At 42.7% G+C, this 20,000-nt stretch overlaps 1 protein-coding gene and 1 long non-coding RNA gene across 8 annotated transcripts in view; one reads left to right on the top strand and one right to left on the bottom strand.

Annotated features, from left to right (window-relative positions):
* Positions 1-175: 175 nt before the first annotated feature.
* On the bottom strand, positions 176-2,546 carry LOC135116356 (uncharacterized). The gene is made up of 3 exons (XR_010276246.1): positions 2,417-2,546; positions 2,108-2,193; positions 176-1,979 (listed from the first exon to the last, which is right to left on the bottom strand). It is a non-coding gene; the product is annotated as an uncharacterized LOC135116356 (long non-coding RNA).
* A 394-nt stretch (positions 2,547-2,940) lies between these two features.
* LOC135116348 (glutamate receptor ionotropic, kainate 2-like) overlaps positions 2,941-20,000 on the top strand; it is a 25,588-nt gene continuing 8,528 nt past the window's right edge. For 3 of the 7 annotated variants that reach the window (XM_064033714.1, XM_064033715.1, XM_064033713.1), the window contains exons 1-10: positions 2,941-3,252; positions 12,167-12,305; positions 14,338-14,490; positions 14,704-14,888; positions 15,368-15,513; positions 16,011-16,152; positions 17,504-17,659; positions 18,111-18,263; positions 18,666-18,778; positions 19,637-19,724. In XM_064033714.1, coding sequence (XP_063889784.1) covers positions 3,124-3,252; positions 12,167-12,305; positions 14,338-14,490; positions 14,704-14,888; positions 15,368-15,513; positions 16,011-16,152; positions 17,504-17,659; positions 18,111-18,263; positions 18,666-18,778; positions 19,637-19,724 — 1,404 coding nt within the window. In that variant the 5' untranslated portion in view covers positions 2,941-3,123. Of the gene's footprint in view, positions 3,253-7,087; positions 7,227-7,460; positions 7,611-7,898; positions 8,018-8,433; positions 8,469-12,166; positions 12,306-14,337; positions 14,491-14,703; positions 14,889-15,367; positions 15,514-16,010; positions 16,153-17,503; positions 17,660-18,110; positions 18,264-18,665; positions 18,779-19,636; positions 19,725-20,000 lie in introns of those variants that run through there. The other 4 variants (XM_064033717.1, XM_064033718.1, XM_064033716.1 and 1 more) reach the window with 4 other exon arrangements.

Here is a 20,000-nt window from a genome sequence, read left to right as displayed (position 1 = left end):
GTGGTGGTAGTAGCGGTGGTGGTGGTAATGGTGGTGGTGGTGATGTTGGTGGTGGTAAGAACATGATATAAGTGAAGCTGTAAGAAGTCATCAGTCCTACACGTAGCAGTTTCTATATAAAACATGTGGCTAGAAGTTGGTGCAAGTAGAGACAGTACAATGGTGGCGGCGGTGGTGGTGGTGGTGGTGGTAAGAACATACGAACATAAGGCATAAGGGAAGCTTTATAAAGCCATCAGGAATACACGTGGCAGTTTCTGTACATACACATCTATCATTCTCATCTATGTATTGGTCTAATCTTTAAAAATCCCTATTGATTAGGCACTAACAACCTGATCACTGGGTCTATTGATTAGGCACTAACAACCTGATCACTGGGTCTGTTCCAGTCATCTATCACTCTGAGAACTAATTTCTTCGTCTCTTTTATAAATCTAACTTTATCAACCTTGAACTCGTTACCTCTAATTCAGTCATGATTATTAGCCTTAGGGACTGTTTTCTTTATCACCTTTGTTATATCGCTTATGCCATTATCTTGAAAATCTCCTCTCTTGTCAAAACAGCTTCCATGAAATTAGGTGGCGGTGTTCTGTGTCGCCTCTCCCACTTGCTTACTCTTATAACGTGGCCTTACTCGTCCATGCATGAAATACTGTTTTGTTTTGTTTTTTTTTATGTAGGAAGGACACTGGCCAAGGGCAACAAAAATCCAATAAAAAAAAAATGCCCACTGAAATGCCAGTCCCATAAAAGGGTCAAAGCAGTGGTCAAAAATTGATGAATAAGTGTCTTGAAACCTCCCTCTTGAAGGAATTCAAGTCATAGGAAGGTGGAAATACAGAAGCAGGCAGGGAGTTCCAGAGTTTACCAGAGAAAGGGATGAATGATTGAGAATACTGGTTAACTCTTGCGTTAGAGAGGTGGACAGAATAGGGGTGGGAGAAAGAAGAAAGTCTTGTGCAGCGAGGCCGCGGGAGGAGGGGAGGCATGCAGTTAGCAAGATCAGAAGAGCAGTTAGCATGAAAATAGCGGTAGAAGACAGCTAGATATGCAACATTGCGGCGGTGAGAGAGAGGCTGAAGACAGTCAGTTAGAGGAGAGGAGTTGATGAGACGAAAAGCTCCAGTGCTACGAGTAACAATGCGCTCACCGCGTAGACACAGAGATCATGGTAAAATTGGCTACATTAAGACATTATACACTTCTTTAGTAAACTACCTAAACTTACGACGCATCAGCATCATGTGTGCGAATCATTATCTCAGTTTGTGTCACTTTTCTATAAGGGGTCACTGTTTGGGATGAACCTTCTCCATGTGGTTGTATTGTATGCTTCTCCTTCGTAAATCCTTTTCTGTCTTACACCCTCCTTCACACAATCGACCACCTCTTTTTCGGTCTTCCTTTCTTCACCTCTGTTATGTGTACTAGTCATAATACGAGATATCAAAATATTAAACGTTTCTTACATCAACAGACTTCAATAAGGCGGCAGTGGGCAGAACTGTAAAGACTGAAGGAAGCTAAAGGTAAAGTTTGGGGTAATGGCACACACTGCACTGATGATTTAGCAGTAAATGATACAACTCCGTGAGATGTCATGACAGGAATCTATATTTTGTCAGTAAATGTCGGAAAGTTCAGTTGAGTTACTGGTAGGGAGTGTAGTCTTTGTCTTGGCACTCTCCTATGTTCCTCGTGGTCTGTTTCAGTGACTATACAAAACCATGATAGGAAAGCTAAAAGAAAGATCTTTAATTCTAACTGGGACCTCAGAGTGAGGAATATAGGTGGCGTTGATGATGGAGTTTGTCGTCAGCACGTGGTGTTGGTCTGTTCTCAGTTGAATATACTGTGCCGCTGTTCCTCCACATTCCAAATACTATTGTCTTCGTTTCCTTCATTAGTTCTTCATTAAATTGCACTTCTCCAATCAGACTGTCGTCCTCTGCTATGTATCACGATCTTCGTAACTGGATAATCACAGAACGCAATCATTAACAATAGATGCCTGTATCTGTTTACCTTATAAGGATACAATAAAGTTACTGAATACGTGTACATTTGGGTATACAGGATAGCTTATAAAGATGCTCCCTACTTCATGTGTCGTGTCGGATTCGGTCCACTGTGGGCTTCGTGGCGAGGTTCGAGCGCCGCCATAAGGACAGTGATGTGGAGTGTTCTCTTGGTGAAGAGGAATTTAATGACGTAAATATGGGATAGAATCTTGTGTATCGTTGGTTGTGTTTGCGAGTTTTCTTATTTGAAGCTATATTTGTCACGCCTATACTTTATGTCCTCTGTTACTGATGATGGCAGACGTCTGTGGCTGCTGTGACATTAATTTGCATCACTTCTCTGCAGTTTTTGAAAATATGATAAAGAAGAATACCTCTTGTGTTCTTACCAACTCGACAAATCTGGTGTGAAGTGGCGGCTGTGATCTAGTGATGTGCACCTCGCCCAACACCCCTGTGAGTGCTGTTCAGAGTGGTGGCGTCACGAGGGCATGGTGGTAGTGTGGAGGTGCCGGCTTGACCATTCCCAAGGTTAAAACTCATGTCACTGTGGAAACCTAGGTATTGGACAGGTAAAGATGATGACTTACCAGTGGAGCTAAGCCAAAGCCAAACCCACGTCAGTGTTGCCCAAACAGCGAGAGAGACGAGTGTTCTGTGAAAACTGATGGACAGGCTTTCGTTCTGCCTGATGATTTTTGCGTTTCCTATTCTGGTAAAAGTGACGGTGTGAGCACAGTGCAGGAAACTGACGAAGTGAAATCTGGGAAGGGTAATATAATCGTGAGGGTTTTGTGGAAGGCACGTGGGTTGTGAGTAGCGTCCAAAGGTAGTCCAGACTTTTAGTGGAGTGAGAGTCCCGGGGCTAAGGAACACCCTTGACGCCACGAGGGAACACACTCTCCTAACACGCTCTCCTAAACGCCATCTCGTTGCACTGCTGGCCAGGCACATTGGCATGGGTGACCACGGCTGTCTCCAGCCACCGTGAATCATTCTCACAACTTTGTCCAGTCCATGCCAGTGTTGGCAAGACGCCAACGCTGGAGGGAGTGGCAAGCGAAAGGGGAGGGTTACGAAGCACTCGCAGGTCTGAATGCGGGAGGAGGAAAAGCTATTTTACTACTTGACTCAGTCAGTGTTCATCAAGCGAACATTCCCACAGTTCAAGGATCGGTTCCTTGACTTACCTCTCCACACAGCGAGACTGTTCTCCTCAATGAAGGTAAGTGAACGATGTATAACAAAATTTTGTATGAAGGAAGGCACAGAATGTTCAAGGAATTAGGTTAGCTTAGGTTAGGTAATCTGAAGGTCAAGCCCCCGTTACTTTAGAACCAGTTAGGTTTAGTCAGTTTATTAGATAATGTTCAAGGAAATAGTGAGAATCAGTAATGGCGGCAGTCCACCATTCCCCTAACAAAATACAAATTTTCCTTTTAATATCTCACAGAACTGTGTAATTTTACGGTAAAATCATTAGCACTTTTACCCCACGATTCCCTCAGTCTGCACAGCCCCGCCCACTGCCGCATTATTGGAGTTTGTTGACATAAGGAACGAGTAATATCTTAATTACTTTCATTGTCACTATTACACAGCAGATTGATGTGCCGCATGTTCAGGGGATTACTTAAGACACGTGCAATGCTTTAGTCAGTATCATGGTCGGCTCAGTGCCTTCGCGGCGAGGGCATTGTTAGTATTTATCCCAATGCATATGACCTCCAGCTGTAAGGGTCAAGGAAGATATGCTACTCACCTTCACGGTGCGAGATTCCGGCAGCGATCACAGCAGAAAAAGAGGCTCTGGGTGTTGCTCATCAGTGCAGTGCACCATCTTGTGGTCACACGGTACGCACCTGTAAATAATTCAGCTGGTTATAAATGTTGGTTCAGAAAGCCGTCACCAGGTAGTACTGTAGTCATTCAAAAAATTAATAGATAAATAAGTAAATGAAAAATAATGGTGATGGAGGACACTGGCATACTTACACGCACCATCTTAAAAAAAAAAAAAAAACTAGCAGATGGCACTGTAGCCGCATAATCAGATATAATTCTTGTCAATAGGGACGGTGTTCCCACAGAGCTTAACCACGCACTTGCAGATGGCAGGAATACCTTCATGGTATTGATTTTTTTACTCCTGGTGCTCCTTGTCTGGTAGAGCAAGTAAGTCTAGTACAGTCACTACGTCACTAGCGACGCAACAACACCAGTGGCGGTAAAAGGTGGTTAAGGAACGGCAGTTAACAACCTCTGTGGGCCAACAAGCATTGAAACTTACCGCGTAGTGTCAGACGCGAGTTGATGGGTTTCGAGCCAACAAGGGTCCACTCACAGGGAAGAAACGGACAAGGAAACAACCACGAGACACTGCCCGCTGGTTCATTACTCTTGTCCACCACTGTCACCTTTGTGTCGCTTTCATCATGGAGGGATTCTTCACTGGCAAGCGAGCTGATACAGTACTAGCCTTCTTCACTGACACGGTCGATGTGTGGTGTGAGAGAGAGAGAGAGAGAGAGAGAGAGAATGGCAACACAACCTTCTTTCTTTCCCTCCTCTCCTCTACGTGTTAACCATTAGTGCATTAGGAACGTAGAAAAAAAAAAAAGACAAACAGATCCATAGCATGACTGCACGACTGTAGTCTGCAACAATATATCATCGCTGTCGTGCTTGTGCCGTGTCTTGTCGTCCGGAGCCGCGGCCACAGGGAGGCTTGCAGGGACGTGACGCCTCCCCGTCGCCTGCTAGACAGTTCCACCGGCCTGCTGGCTCTTCACCGCAAAGTGTGTGCCGCTGTGTTATAGATTCAACGATGGCAACACGTAATATTGATGCTGAGGCGCTATACTTACTCCAGTGACGCACGACCCGGCACCTCCTCGGGGCCTCGAGACATCTGGGGAGGCATCAGACTGAACCTTCCTCCCCTTCCCTCGATCTGCGATGCTTCGAGTCTTGCCCGTGCCGCCCTTTAGGAAATATCAACAACATTTTTTTTTTGTAATAAGAATAAAGAGTAAAGTGCTAAATAGGACATCTGATGCATTACGTCTGTGGAAGCTGCATTTTAATTTGTTTATTTAAGGTGACAATCACCCTAACTGGCGGTCCTATGGTGAAATATCGCATTGCCAGATTTGCTGAAACAGTTCTATAAATGCCAGATAGTTTTGACGAGCAAAACTATGCCGAGAAACAGCGCTCAAGAAACTTCTGACTAAATATTCACGACACAAGTGTCAAAACAATGAACATCGCTAATGTTTTCCGTTTAATAATTTCCTTGACATGTACTGTACCTTATTAATACAAGAGTATCTTTAGTATTTCATTACTCTTCTTACTGACAAATCTGCAACCATCCATTTATCACTGCATTTACCATTGCATTTACCTTTCCTACGTCTTCAACTGCCAGACTTACGAAACTAAACTGTCGACATTTTAGAATTTCCTATGATTGTCTTTTGAAAGTTTCCTATTGCGCGGCCATTTTTTTTCTCCTTTTCTGTACCAGACAATATATATATATATATATATATATATATATATATATATATATATATATATATATATATATATATATATATATATATATATATATATATATATATATATATATATATATATATTATAAACTTTACCTGCATCAAACACATCACGCTTGTAATGCACACATTCTTCATTTTTTTTTATTGCGCAATAATCCTTAATGTTCTGTCACTAATATCTTGTAAATCAGCCAGTGGTCTGTACAAACTTTTTTTTTTTTTTTTTCATGGATACTTCTTTATACTGCAACTGTTGTTTGCTTCCCGGTCCCATTTAAGATGAAGAATTCATTACAACTTAAAGTAGTACTTCATCTTAAATGAAGATTAAGAGAAACATTAAGAGAGTTAGCACATGTGGCGGCTGCCGCTGTTGCTGGCTGAGTCTGCCGGGATCCCGGAGTGGCCTGCTGAAGGGAGGACGAAGATGCTGTGTCTCGTTCCCAAAACTGCTTCATTACCTGTCCCGCAGAGCCACCAAGAGTTTATCAATGAAACTGACTGCGATTCTCGGCAAGTGACACAACGATCCCCTTCATGCAGCGTTCAGATCGTAAACAAGTAGACTGTACAGCGCACGACCTCCATGGTGACAGCAGACATGTAATAAGCCTAGTGCACGAACTACAAAGATAACTTAACATTACTGTGCTTACCCCGTGGAAAGGCAACGCAGGGGTGTCAAGTAACCCCCCACTGCTCATGCCAACACTGGTGCCCGCTTCTCTTGGCGTTGGTGCCACAGTAACGCGTGAGTGCTCGAGGGACGCCGTGGGCCTGCCGAGTCCCGACACTCATCGATGCTTGAGGCGCAAGATTAATTCTAGCTCGCCCAGCTAATAATGTCACTGCGAGGGAGATGAAGCACACTTCCTGGAAAGCTTAAAGAAGTACTGTGCCACCAGAATGTGATATATTAAATAATAATAATAATGATAATAATAATAATAATAATAATAATAATAATAATAATAATAATAGTAATAATGATAATAATAATAATAATTATAATAATAATAATAATAATAATAATTATTATTATTATTATTATTATTATTATTATTATTATTATTATTATTATTATTATTATTATTATTAAGAAGAAGAAAAAAAAAAAAAAGAAACAGCCGCCACCACCACCACCACCACTACCAACACCACCAACAACAACAATAATAATAACAACAATAATGATAATAATGGTAATAATAATAATAATAATAATAATAGTAATAATAATAATAATAATAATAATAATAATAATAATAATAAAACAAATTGATAAACTCCAGCATCATGTGATACATTCCAGTAAATAAAAAAATTAAAAATTAAATGTAGAATTCATATATTTTGTATCTCAAGAAATTTCATCGAGTCAGCTTTGTTTTAGTCATCGTAGTTCGGTATTAGCGTTAGCGTAGCCTCCATCAGAGTTCGTGAGGGCCTTGAGCAGCGCAGCCCCTGTCAGGGCTCGTGGTGGCCTTGAGCAACAGGGCAGCAGCTGGCCTTCATTGTACCACTTAGCCGGCCATCACCAGCATTGCTGCCAGGCATAGGAGATATTCCCGACAAGACAGGAACCTGAGACGCCTTTGGGGAATACCGAAATCTCTCATTTGTGGATATTGTGGTAGGTGAATACTTACGTTATACTCACTACAGTGTTCACACAAAGCTCTGAAAACTTCGTGTGAGTTGCAGGTGAACGGCATCAATGCCCACAACTCTCACAAATATATGAGGATGTTACGTAAGTGGAACTTTGTGCATCATGAACTCGTAGCCACTTCCTTGTTCTTCTCTGATTCCCGGCCTGCCTGGCAGGGTGGCTAACTGGCTGACAGGGATCGGTGTTCGGTATAAGTAATGCATGTATTTATAGTCACGGTCCTTTGGTGCCTCTCAGCCTCAGTTCCCTGCGCTAACAACACTTACCGTCACTCAATATAAATCTGAGTACAGGAGTGTAGTCTGGACCTCGAGTCACGAAACATTTTCATCATTTAGTAATCTGGTAAGCGTAAGTGAAAAACTGCATAGTAGTTGTGACTTTGCTTGTAGAGAGAGAAAAAAAAAATCAAATAAATAAATGTGTAAATAGCGTAGAAAACAAGAACAGTGGAATGTTTCCCTTTTAGAGATGATAGTGGAAATAGGTAGGTATATTTCATATCTACAAGAACAGTGGAATGTTTCCCTTTTTAGGGATGATAGTGGAAATAGGTAGGTATATTTCATATCTACACGCGCGCGCGCGCGCGTGTGTGTGTCGTGTGTGTGTGTGTGTGTATGTGTGTGTGTGTGTGTGTGTGTGTGTGTGTTGGGGAAGTGTAGTGGTTGGCAACACAAAAACTAAAGAAGCCGCCGGGTACTTGGCGGGTGTCACTCTGCTAGCCGCTGTTGTGTGGTGTGGGCTGTGTGGTGAGTACTTTCCTCCCCGCCACGTGTTGCGTTGCACCTCAGTTGGTCTATTTTCTTTATATTTTTTTATTGCAGTCTTGTTGCCCTTGGCCGGTGCCCCAACTACATTGACAAAAAAAAAATTAATATATATATATATATATATATATATATATATATATATATATATATATATATATATATATATATATATATATATATATATATATATATATATATATATATATATATATATATATATATATATATATATATATATATATATATATATATATATATATATATATATATATATATATATATATATATATATATATATATATATATATATATATATATATATATATATATATATATATATGCTGCCCTGACGCTGCATAGTGATAGTGCGCCAGTCGCTCTCGTGAGTGTGTGGAGTCACTGGGTATCGCTGAGTGTGTCGACCCTAAATGTGAGGATTAGGCTTCGAGCCGCAAGGCTTGCATTTTATCTATTTATTCATTTTATGTAGCCAAGGACTACAAAAAGGTTAAAAATAAAAATGATCACTGAGGTGCCAGTCCCTAATGATCAGAGCCAAAAGAGGCGCCCATAGCATTTCTTCCCAGGCACTCAGTACTAAAGCAGGGTAGATGGTGCCCCAGGTCCTGCTTCCAGCTCGTCAGGTGCTGTGTGAAAACCTGATAAGGGAAGGTTTACTGTTAACACAAGTGCTGCGTCCCTCGGCTACATTCAGCATTTGTGTAGATTCGATTTCTAAGAAAGTCTTCACTTCATATTTCCAGACTGCGCTCGTAATGAACAGATGTGGTCGTTATGTTACCAAATTGATGAGATAGGCAAGGCAATTAATCTGCGAAAGTGCTCGAACTAAATTCTTGTCATGCTACGGCAGTACATGATGCATCCGCTGCAGTGCCGTGCCGCACGTGTCTCTTCAGGCTCCATAACAAATAATAATCAAGTGCTAATGCTGCATATTCTCATCAATCTTAATTATTATTATTCGTGATGTTTCCGTTAAAACCTAAAATCCACGTATTGATGTTATGAAGTCCCCGAAAGCTTCCACCTCATTCTGGCGTTTCTTCTGTGTATTATCTGACATGAGTGTCCAAAGACCGTATTTTGAAATGGTTTCCTCTCTCACCACAATTATTTTCAATGGCCACAGAGATGATTAGCAGGAATTTGAAAACTGTTTCTCTTGTTAACAATATGAAGATCTTACTACTCACGGGAATCGTAAACACACCTTTAAAATCCCATGCAACTTCAACTAGAACCTTTTAAAAGTAATAGTGGTGGAACGAGGAAACATTTCAGGTCCTTAACCCGGCGCTCTCCGACGTCAAGGTCACCATGCACTTAAGCGCTATACAGATGGGGATGTTTGTTGTGGCAGTTCCCTTGATGTAACCTGAGAGTGAGTGGTGGTGTCTTGCGTTCACACTGTCGTATGAATTGGTATCGCCACCCCAACGCCTTCACGAGGCTTTCTCACCCCCTTGTGTTCATCGCTCAGTAGCGCCCACAATATTTGGTGTTTATTTCGCTGTCTTCTCTGTCTAGTGTAGAGTTACAGTAACTTTAATCTTTTTATTATGAAGGTAACGTGAATTAAACTAAATTACTAACATATATACGTTTGTTCATATTTCTTGACTGATGCCTTGTGTTGTCACTGTCACGATCTCTTCTTAACGCCCACAATCTCTTCTCTTTACTCCACTGACTTCTCTGTCTCGTATAGAGTTATATTAGATTTAATAAGTTAATCTGTTGTGTCTTTCATGCCGTCCACTCAGAAGATAACGTAAAGTAAACCAAATTATCAGCGTGCTTCTCTTCATATTCATTGAGCGATGCCTTGCGCTCTCATTGTCACGATCTCTTCTCAATCCTTTTATTGATAGACATATTTCTCCCGTTAGTACCCATCACTCTGAGACAGACATATTTCTCTCGTTAGTACCCATCACTCTGAGACAGACATATTTCTTCCGTTAGTACCCACCACTCTGAGACAAAACTTTTGCCCTAAGCTCTAGTAAATATTTCTGCTGTGTGAAAAGAAAAATAAACCTATTTTCCCTTTTTTTCTCTACTGCGTCTCCATGCAAACAATTTTTACAGTGCTAGGAAAGTTAACAAAGGACAACCATAGCAGTAAAAGACCACCACATAGACCACAATCTTTGCTGTTTACGCCACTGGCTTCCTTGCCTCATATAGAATAACAGTAACTTTAATCTATTAGTTTGCTGAGTCTTTCATTATGAAGATAACTTGAAGTGTAGCAGATAACCAACATGCTTCTGTTCATATTGACGGGAAGTAACCTAACCCTTTCCAAATACTTCGTCCGTAGTGGTGTTCCCCTAGTGGTCGTGATGGACTGTCTGTATCTCGAAAGACTTGCCAGATGCAGGATGTCTCTCGTAAAAGTTGTTTGCCTGTTATAAAGGAAATAATGAGAATTGCCTCACTTGAGCACCCCATCATGAAGCGATGGGCTAATATTCTGGCGCCAAGTGTATTTCAAATGTCAAGGATCCATTTCCTCTCTCTCTCTCTCTCTCTCTCTCTCTCTCTCTCTCTCTCTCTCTCTCTCTCTCTCTCTCTCTCTCTCTCAAATACCTTCACAGACTAAAGGTTTTGAAATTAGGGAAAAAAAGAAAAAAAATAGTGGATTCAGCGTAGATAATGTAACTGTTGCAGCGAGAGGCAGTAAAGACATGTAATATTTATCGGGTGTGGCGGAGAAATTACAGGCCGAAATAGTCACCGAGGGAAGGAAAGGTGCAGGTGATACTGGTAAATTAAGGAGAGCAAAGAGGGAGTGAGGAAATACTTAACAAAGAGATAACGCGATGGAAATGATGATGAAATGGAATGGAGAAACTGCTGGGCGAAATAAGTCAGCGAGGGAAGGAAAGGTGCTGACGATGCTGATAAATGAATGAGTATAAATGAACGAAAGGAAAAGAGAGAGTGAGAAAATAATAATATACAAGAATGATAGAATAAGTCGATAGAGATGAGGATCGTTGTCATACAGTAATTAGTGTAGTGTTGAGTGGTTTATAATGAGGTCGCTTATATAAAGAGGGATGTTATGCAAGACCTTTAATCTTGTAAGGAGGAGGAGGAGGAGGAGGAGGAGGAGAAGAAAAGGGAGACTTGCTTATCCTTCGGCGGTGACGTGGCGGCTGTGGTTCCGATTTGCCATGGCGAGAGAATGTTGAGTGTCTGTAGAAATGAGCAAATATAAATAAAAGATTATAAAAGTATAAATTCCAAATGAGTAAAAGCTCAAATATGAACGAGAGAGAGAGAGAGAGAGAGAGAGAGAGAGAGAGAGAGAGAGAGAGAGAGAGAGAGAGAGAGAGAGAGAGAGAGAGAGAGAGAGAGAGAGATTGTTGCCATCGAGCCTATTTTAGTTTTTTTATATATGTAATACTTTTTCACCATAATATGTGATGGAAATAAAAAAAAAAAGGTGATTTTTTTCTCATTGCTTTATTTAATTTAAAATGCATGAAATAAATAAAAAAGAAAACAATATTCAATAAATCTTTTACGTGTGGGAAGTAAGAGGTGGGTATGCTCCGTATATTGGTATTTCAAGACACCAGGATTATAAATTTAATTTTCTCAAAGGACGCAGTGAGGAAAAGTAAAAGAAAATAAGAAAGTAAAAAAAAATAACATGTGGTTTTTATTGTTGTGAATCAGGAGTTCCTAGTCATCTGTTGTTGCATTTATTTCTTAACCCTTTTATTGTTGCATTTATTTTTTAACCCTTTTATTTCTGCATATTTTTGTCAACTATTACACGCCTTAATTGATGCTGAAATCTCTCAATTGTGTAGACTAGAAGAGACAATAGAAACTTTCCATTCTCTTTCTTCTATTTTTGTTTGCCCAGTCATTTGTTAGAGAGCGCTGAATGTTAACAATAGATGAATAAAGTAATAAGAGGGTTAAGAGTTGTTTTCATAAGTGACGAGGGAAAACCGGCCAAGTATTCACGCTGCGGGTACTAAGCGTGTGGCTCTTTCTTTTAAAGCTGGCGGGAAGGCGGCACTATATATACCACCAGCATTACCACTACTACTACTACTACCAGTTAATCTATTTTTGTAGAGACAGAGGGAAGAAAGTGAATGGGACAGCCCTGTTTCCTCCCCCGAGGCTCCTCTCGCGATGCTCCGCCGTGTGTCCCTGCTGGTGGTGCTGCTGGCCTTCACTGGCAGGGCCGCGGCCTCCGATGTCATCAAAATAGGTGAGTTGACTTTACATACTGTTCATCGTTCGCTCTGTCTGTGTCCAGCAGTTCGTCTGCCGCGGCTGCTAGTCACCCCACGAGTAATGCTGTATTCAGAAACGCCATGCTGTTTCACCACGACTGTTTTTAAAGGCTACAGAGATGATCAGCCGAGTTCACACGAGTGTTTCTCCTCTCAATAATGTAGAAATCTTGTTAATATGTCATTAGAATTGTAAAAACATCCCTAAAAACCGTGTAACTTCAATTATAGGCTTTTGAAAGTAGTGGAGGTGCGGCGCAGACGTGTTTCAGAATATGGTCATAAGGCAGCGAGAGACGAGGAGAGGCGGTGATGCGCTGCTTCATTCTCTGATGATTGAGATGAGACCACGCACAGATCAGACCAGTGGCTATAAAAAGCGTGCGACAAAACAACGAGTTTCGTGACGGATATGTACCGTAAACGAGTCTCTCCTCTCTCTCTCTCTCTCTCTCTCTCTCTCTCTCTCTCTCTCTCTCTCTCTCTCTCTCTCTCTCTCTCTCTCTCAGCTCAGTAAATAAATAAATAGATTTACATATATTGCAATACTAGTGACGCCATCAGCCATCAGCCTCCCCAGCAGTCACACAGGTGCGTAGCGGGAAGGGAGGCCGTGACGTCGTGGCCCCAGCTGGTGCTGTAATAGAGGCAAGGGAAGCCATTGAGAGAGTACCGCCACATCCTGCTTACAGAATTGTGGAGCAGCAGAGCAGCGGCCTGGGACCGTGAGAGCCTGAAAGTCTTGGCCAGGCAGCACACAACAGGGGTCACGCGTTGAACTGAGATTAAGATATACACAGGGACCAGAGTGTATGTGTGTGTGTGTGTGTGTGTGTGTGTGTGTGTGTGTGTGTGTGTGTGTGTGTGTGTGTGTGTGTATGTGTGTGTGTGTGTGTGTGTGTGAGTGTTTGTGTGTGTGTGTGTGTGTGTGTGTGTGTGTGTGTGTGTGTGTGTGTGTGTGTGAGGCACATATTACGATGGAATCTGATAGAGTTATTGAAATAGTAGCAGCTTTGTAACAAGGATGATGGGAGCACGTGTTATCTTTAGGGTTAGCAATCAGGATATGATAGAAAGCAACGGGTTCAAGCTTGACACACACACAACCTTAAAGATGACGCTGACTGATGGCTTAAAAGTATAAAGCATTGGTATTTTTAAAACTCACAGCATGTATGTACGTGTATATCCTGATAAAGAATTCAGCTGGGAGTTCAGAAACCGTTCTTTATTCTAATCAGAACATTCAGTCCTTTTGTAGAGAGCATCGAAGCGGCCAGCTTATGGAATCAAGCGTTTGGAATGGAAATGGTTACATGATTGAGTCAGGAGCGGTAATTTGGGAACTTGACGCATTAACTTCATACCTCCTGTTTTCACTTTAAGATTACTATAATTAAAGGAAAACTTGAAAAAGGAAGAATGAAACTTGAAAGGTAACAAAGTCCTCAGCGAGTAAAGGATGGATGGATTTCAGACACAAATTACGTCAGCGTGCCAGGTCATGTCAATGACAACAGCTATTGTCTATTTTTTTTTTTTTTTTTTTTCAGAATCTATGTCCTGTGATATGATTAGGGATAGGGATGTCTGTATTTTAAGAGGGGCCCTGATAGAAGTCTTTCAGTGGTATAAGGGTGATAACAAAGGGAATGTAAGCAAAATTCTTAGGATCAGCAACCAGGGTAGAACGAGAAATAACGGGTTCAAGCTTGAAAAATCTAGGTTTAGAAAAGAGATAGGAAGAAATTGGGTCTCAAATAGAGTGGTAGATGAGTGGAACGGACTCAGTAATCATGTTGTTAGTGCAAGAACATTAGGGAGTTTTAAGAGAAGATTAGACGGGTTTATGGATGGGGATGATAGGTGAAAATAGGTAGGTATATTTCATACAGGGACTGCCACGTGTAAGCCTGGTCGCTTCTTGCAGCTTCCCTTATTTCTTATGTTCTTATGCATGTAATGAAAGATAAACAATGCGGTTTTCACTGTTTCCTTCCCCTGCAGGAGGACTGTTCAATTCCCAGAATGAATATGAGGTGATCTTCAAGTACGCCGTGGACACCGTCAACCGTGACCGCTCGCTGTTGCCCCATACGCTCCTCGCAACCCATGAGGAATTTGTTCAACCCGACGACTCCTTCAACAGCTCCAGGAAAGGTCGGCTAGCTTACCGTGGCCGCCTCGCTGCGATGGTGGTTGCCTTCTGTACTGCCATATCGTCTTCATTGCTTTCCTTTGTGTATATGATAGAGGTCCGTCACCAAGAGGCACTAACATCATTACTTGGCTGCTTTAAGGAGAATTAGAACACAACACACACGTGGGTTCACATTTTTCTTATAAAGTAACTCGTGCCGCCTCTGTCCGCAGCGTGCTTGCTCCTGCAGTATGGTGTGGCGGCAATCTTCGGGCCTCAGTCTGGCCAGAGCGCGGCCCACGTGCAGTCTATCTGTGACGCCTTTGAGGTGCCCCATCTAGAGTATAGGTGGGACTTCGGGCTGACCACCCACGCCTACTCTGTCAACCTTTACCCGTCCCCGTCCACTCTGTCCAAGGTGAGGCGCCGCGTTACTTGGTGTGAGGTCCGCTTCATGCACCATCACCATCAACGTCAACACCATCACAGTGTTACCCAGAGCGAATAGCACCACGTGCGGCATTTCCTCTATGAAATACACACATTTGTTCTCATATATCATTCTATCTCCATATTTATGTAGAAGTTCGTTTGAAGCCCCCACTGACTGCACTGACAACCTGGTTACTGAGTCTATTCCAGTCATCTAGTTTTCTGCCAACCGAGAATCAATTTCAACTTTTTTAAAACTTTTTAAACCATATTGATCCCAAAGCCATTATTCCTTTTTCCTATTCTTATTACAAACAGATGTGTGCATCACCTCTTCAGATTTCCTTAAGAAAATATATAATCAACGGATACCATTAACCTCCTTCCATTCTTTTAACTCGTCGTGTGTGTGTGTGTGTGTGTGTGTGTGTGTGTGTGTTTACGCAGCTTGCCTTTCTCACTCAGGCATACATAGATGTGCTGGAAACTCTTCAATGGCGCAAGTTTTTCGTCATTTACGAAAACAACGAGAGCCTGGCGAGGGTGCAGGAGGTGGTGAAGAGCGAGATGTGGGACGTCATCCTGAGGCAGCTGCCGGTACAGGACTACCGGTGAGACGCGCATCTCACATAACATAAGAAAATAAGGGAAGCTGAAAGAAGCGATCAGTCCTACATGTGGCAGTCCCTGTATGAAACATAGCTACCTATTTCCACTTATCATTCCCATTCATAAATCCGTCTAATCTTCCTTTAAAGTTTCCTAATAACTCACGACTAACAACCCGATCACTAAGCTTATTCCATTCACTCTATATGAGAACCAATTCCTTTCTATTTATTTTTTCAATCTAACTTTTTCGAGCTTGAACTTATCATTTCTTCTTAAACTCCCTTTATTTTATTTTATTTTTTTTTTTTTATCCGTGTAAAGTGTCAGTACCAACGTTTCTCTCGCAGGACGCGATGAGTAGGTATTCAACAGGTATTCAGGGACGCTCGCTCATTTCCCTCTTGCGTGCACGGTAATGGCGACTGGCTGTAGTGCGTCATGTTGTACTTTGGTGCTGAAGTTGTTGTGCTGACGCCTCGCCTTCCCTCCCCGCCAGACCCTTTTTGAATGGCATCAGGGCTGCTGGTGTTACCCGCGTGGTGCTGGACGTGGGGCGAGACAAGATCCATCCCTTCCTCCAGCAAGCCCAGGACCTCGGCATGACGGCCTCCGGCTACCACTACTTCATCACCTCCCTGGTCAGTCCCACGGCGCCTCACTGTACTGTTGCTGCTTTTAGTTTTATTTCAGCGTGTCTGCTTCCATTTGTTTACCTGTAGTGTGGAATATTTCAGCGTGTGTTCCCATGTGTGGCCCTGTGGCATGACTGTCAGAATGGAATGTTTCAGCGAGTGTCTCCATTCATGGCCTTGTGGCCCCGATGTTTTGGCACGTCAAGTCAATCAATCCATCAGTCTCAGCACGTCTTTCAAATTCTTAACATAATTTGAGAAGCACGCTTCGTATAAAATATTATAATACAAATACGGTACAAAACAAGCTTATACCGTGCTATATTAAGTAAATAAAACACCGAACACAATGGATAATGATAACCAACACCAAAAACTTGCTTTCATTCTTATTCTTTTTCCTTATTTCTAATCACCGTGTGTCTTTCCATCTCTTTATCAAAATTTTCATTGCCTAACACCATCACCTGCCTCTTTAACACCGTAAATCACTCCTTTACGTGACATTCCCTCCATGGCTCAATGGCTGGCGCCCCTGCACCACCAATCCGCGGGCCCCGATTTAAATCCGGTCTAGGACAGTCGGCATAGAGTTCACTCAGCCGTTCATCCCTCGGGCTGGCCGATAAATGGGCACCTGGGGAAACTAGGGAAGGTAAACTGGAAACTCGGATGGCTCAGTTGTTAGCCATTGGTGTTTTATTTGTATACCTATTTGCGACGAACGTCTGAGGTGAAATGTAGCAATAGGAATGTAGAGCAGCTGGATGTGGCAGCCAAAATGTATGATATATGGATGCTTTGAGGCAAGACATGACGTCAGTATAGTCGGAAGTGTTGGCTAAACATCCAGGTGCGCAGTTCCCTTAGCGATAAAATAACTAACTGGATTGTACTTGTAGCAGACTCAAGACCAACAAAGTTAAGCCTTGAGCTGACTCACACCAGACACGTGCCGCGGGACCGTGTTGCTCGGAATGAGGGATCCGCCACAGGCCAAAGGCCAGTGAGACGGAGATGAGCGCCGAGAGCACAGGCAGCCATAGTGTGCGTCCCCAACTTTACCGTTTCCCTGCTATTGATAACACTTTTTAACATGAAATGACGACAATTTCTTTCCTCCTCCCTTCTGCCATATCCTTTCTCTCCTTCCTCCTTCGTTCACTCTCTACTTCCAAAGACTGTATTAAAGAAAGACGGAAACCTTCTCTCGCCGTTTCCTTAAGTGAGGGACTGGCGTCAGGTACGAGTCTCCTCCAGTTGTTCGTGTCCCTTGCATCTTACTCTGTGACGGAAAACTACAAATCCAACACAACAAAATGTAGCCCCAAAAACTCCGTCCCTCCCTCTCCCGCAGGACTTGCACACTGTGGAGCTGATGGACTTCCGCCAAGGCGCCACCTTCACTGGCCTGAGCCTCATGGACCCGTCCAGTCCCCTCATGCAGCGAATCACCCACGACTTGGAATCCGATAGTCTGCGTCCTGACCATGTCAGCCTCACTCCACTAAAGGTGAGGATGAGGACCGGCTGGGTGTGTGTCGGGGAGACAAGGCCAGTACTTTCCTATGAGGGTGAAGACCGGTTGGGTGTGAGTCAAGGGCAAGGCAAGCCAAGGGTGAGAAGCGTGTGAGTGTGTACATGTGTGTGTGTGTGTGTGTGTGTGTGTGTGTGTGTGTGTGTGTGTGTGTGTGTGTGTGTGTGTGTGTGTCAGGGAGACAAGGCAAGTACTCCCCTAGAGGTGAAGGTGAAGACCGGCTGGGTAGGAGTCAAGGAAACAAGGTGAGGGTGAGAGGTGTGTGTGTGTGTGTGTGTGTGTGTGTGTGTGTGTTCAGTTGTTGAAAGTCTTATTTATTAATCAGTCTTTCTAAGTCCTCCTTTAATTGACAGTGTTAAGTTACCTCAGTGTCTCTTCTCGTGCCTCATTCATAGCGCGGCCTCGTCTCTCTCACTCCCTAACACAGACCGAGGCGGCGCTCATATACGACGCGGTTCACTTCTTTGCCAAGGCTGTGGATGACCTCAGCCGCTCCATCAGGCTCTATGAGGTTTCTCTAGACTGCGCTGGAGATAGCACCTGGGAGCACGGGACGGCTCTTCTTAATTATATAAACCTGGTGAGTATACTGGTAGCGTGTGAGTTACCTGGACCGGACTCCTCTGCTCTTAAGTTCGTATTCTTAAACGTTTTTGGCATCATCATCCTATACCGGTAAACTTTTACGACCTCCTCTTGAAGCGATCTACTGCCCGACCATCTGTCACGTTCCTGCTAAGGCCTTTATTCTCAAACGTTTCCTCTCATCGTCACTCCTTTCAAGTGTATTGAAAGTTGTTCGGGCTTCAGGGAGTGTTTTCGTGATGCTAGTGATAGTTTAACAAGAATTCTGCATCATCAATGGGGGAAGACGTTCATGAGAGGGCTTGTGTGTGTGTGTGTGTGTGTGTGTGTGTGTGTGTGTGTGTGTTCCTCTTTCCATGTACCTTGTTACAACCCACGTGCTTCATCCCTCCCGTAGGCGGAAGTTAGTGGCCTGACTGGACTGATCAAGCTGGACGAGGACGGCTCCAGGCGGGACGTGACTCTCCACATTATAGAGTTCACTAGGGAGGGACTGAACCATGTTGGAAAGTACGTGAGTGCGTGTGTGTGTGTGTGTCTGAATTGAATTAAATTTAGTTAACTGCTCAGACTCCACAAGAAGCACGAAGAACAACTACAGATTAGTATTGATAGATAGATAGATAGATATAAACAGATAAATATTTGATTGACCACAAATTACAGGACATCATACTTCACAGTGACTAGCAATGTCCAACAAATCGCTCTTATACTGAACACATTGAAAGCAACTAATACATGAGAAATATAAAAGACACACACACACACACACACACACACACACACACACACACACACACACACACACACACACAACCTTCCAGAAGTGGCGCGGACAGTGACGCAACTCTCCCGTCACCACACACACGACCTCTGTCTGTTAGGTGTCACTGTGTTGTCTGCGTGGCTTCACTCTTACCTGAGAAAGCTGCGTTCATTATTGCAGATCATGAAATAACACTTCCTCGTTCTTTATTGTTCTATTTCTTCATTCTTCTTCTTCTTCGTGTTGACCTCTTTTTAATTATGTATTTATATAGTTTAGGTTTTTTTTTCCCCTTCTCATTTACATGTCATATATCTGCTGTTTTACTTCATATATATATGCTGTGTTCTTCATTTTTTTTTTTCTACTCTTTTTAATTATGTGTTTAAAGTTTAAGTACCTTTCCTCGTCAATCCCAGTTTTGCATCACCCCTGTTTTACTTCATATATCGTATCTTCAATTTTTTCACCCTTAGTATGGGCTGAGTTGGGGAGGGAAGGAGGGAGGCTGAGGGGCCCACGTAGAAGATTATCAGATTTGGGCCTTGACCTTCGGGACAACACAGTATAATGGTAAAGATTTTCTCGTGTGTCTTCAGGTGGGATCCAGCCAACGGTGCCAGCTACACTGGAACACACACGGAGGAGAAGCAGCAGGACAAGACCCTCGTCATTACCAGCGTCTTGGTCAGTGAGGAGAGAGAGAGAGAGAGAGAGAGAGAGAGAGAGAGAGAGAGAGAGAGAGAGAGAGAGAGAGAGAGAGAGAGAGAGAGAGAGAGAGAATAAATGAAGAAGAGTGAGTGAGTGAATGAGCGAAAGGGAGATGTATTTAACAAGATGATATTAACTGTACGTATATATATAACTCAGCTGATTATTTCGGAAGGTTAATAACACAAAGCCTGCTGCCCTTACTATCAGACAACACTCACTGGATGCCAATTAACTTACATTTAACCTTCT

This window comes from Scylla paramamosain, chromosome 31, assembly GCF_035594125.1.
Source record: "Scylla paramamosain isolate STU-SP2022 chromosome 31, ASM3559412v1, whole genome shotgun sequence".
Classification (NCBI taxonomy): domain Eukaryota; kingdom Metazoa; phylum Arthropoda; class Malacostraca; order Decapoda; family Portunidae; genus Scylla; species Scylla paramamosain.
The sequence above is the reverse complement of the archived record's forward strand: the minus strand, read 5'-3'. Positions and strand labels throughout refer to the sequence as shown.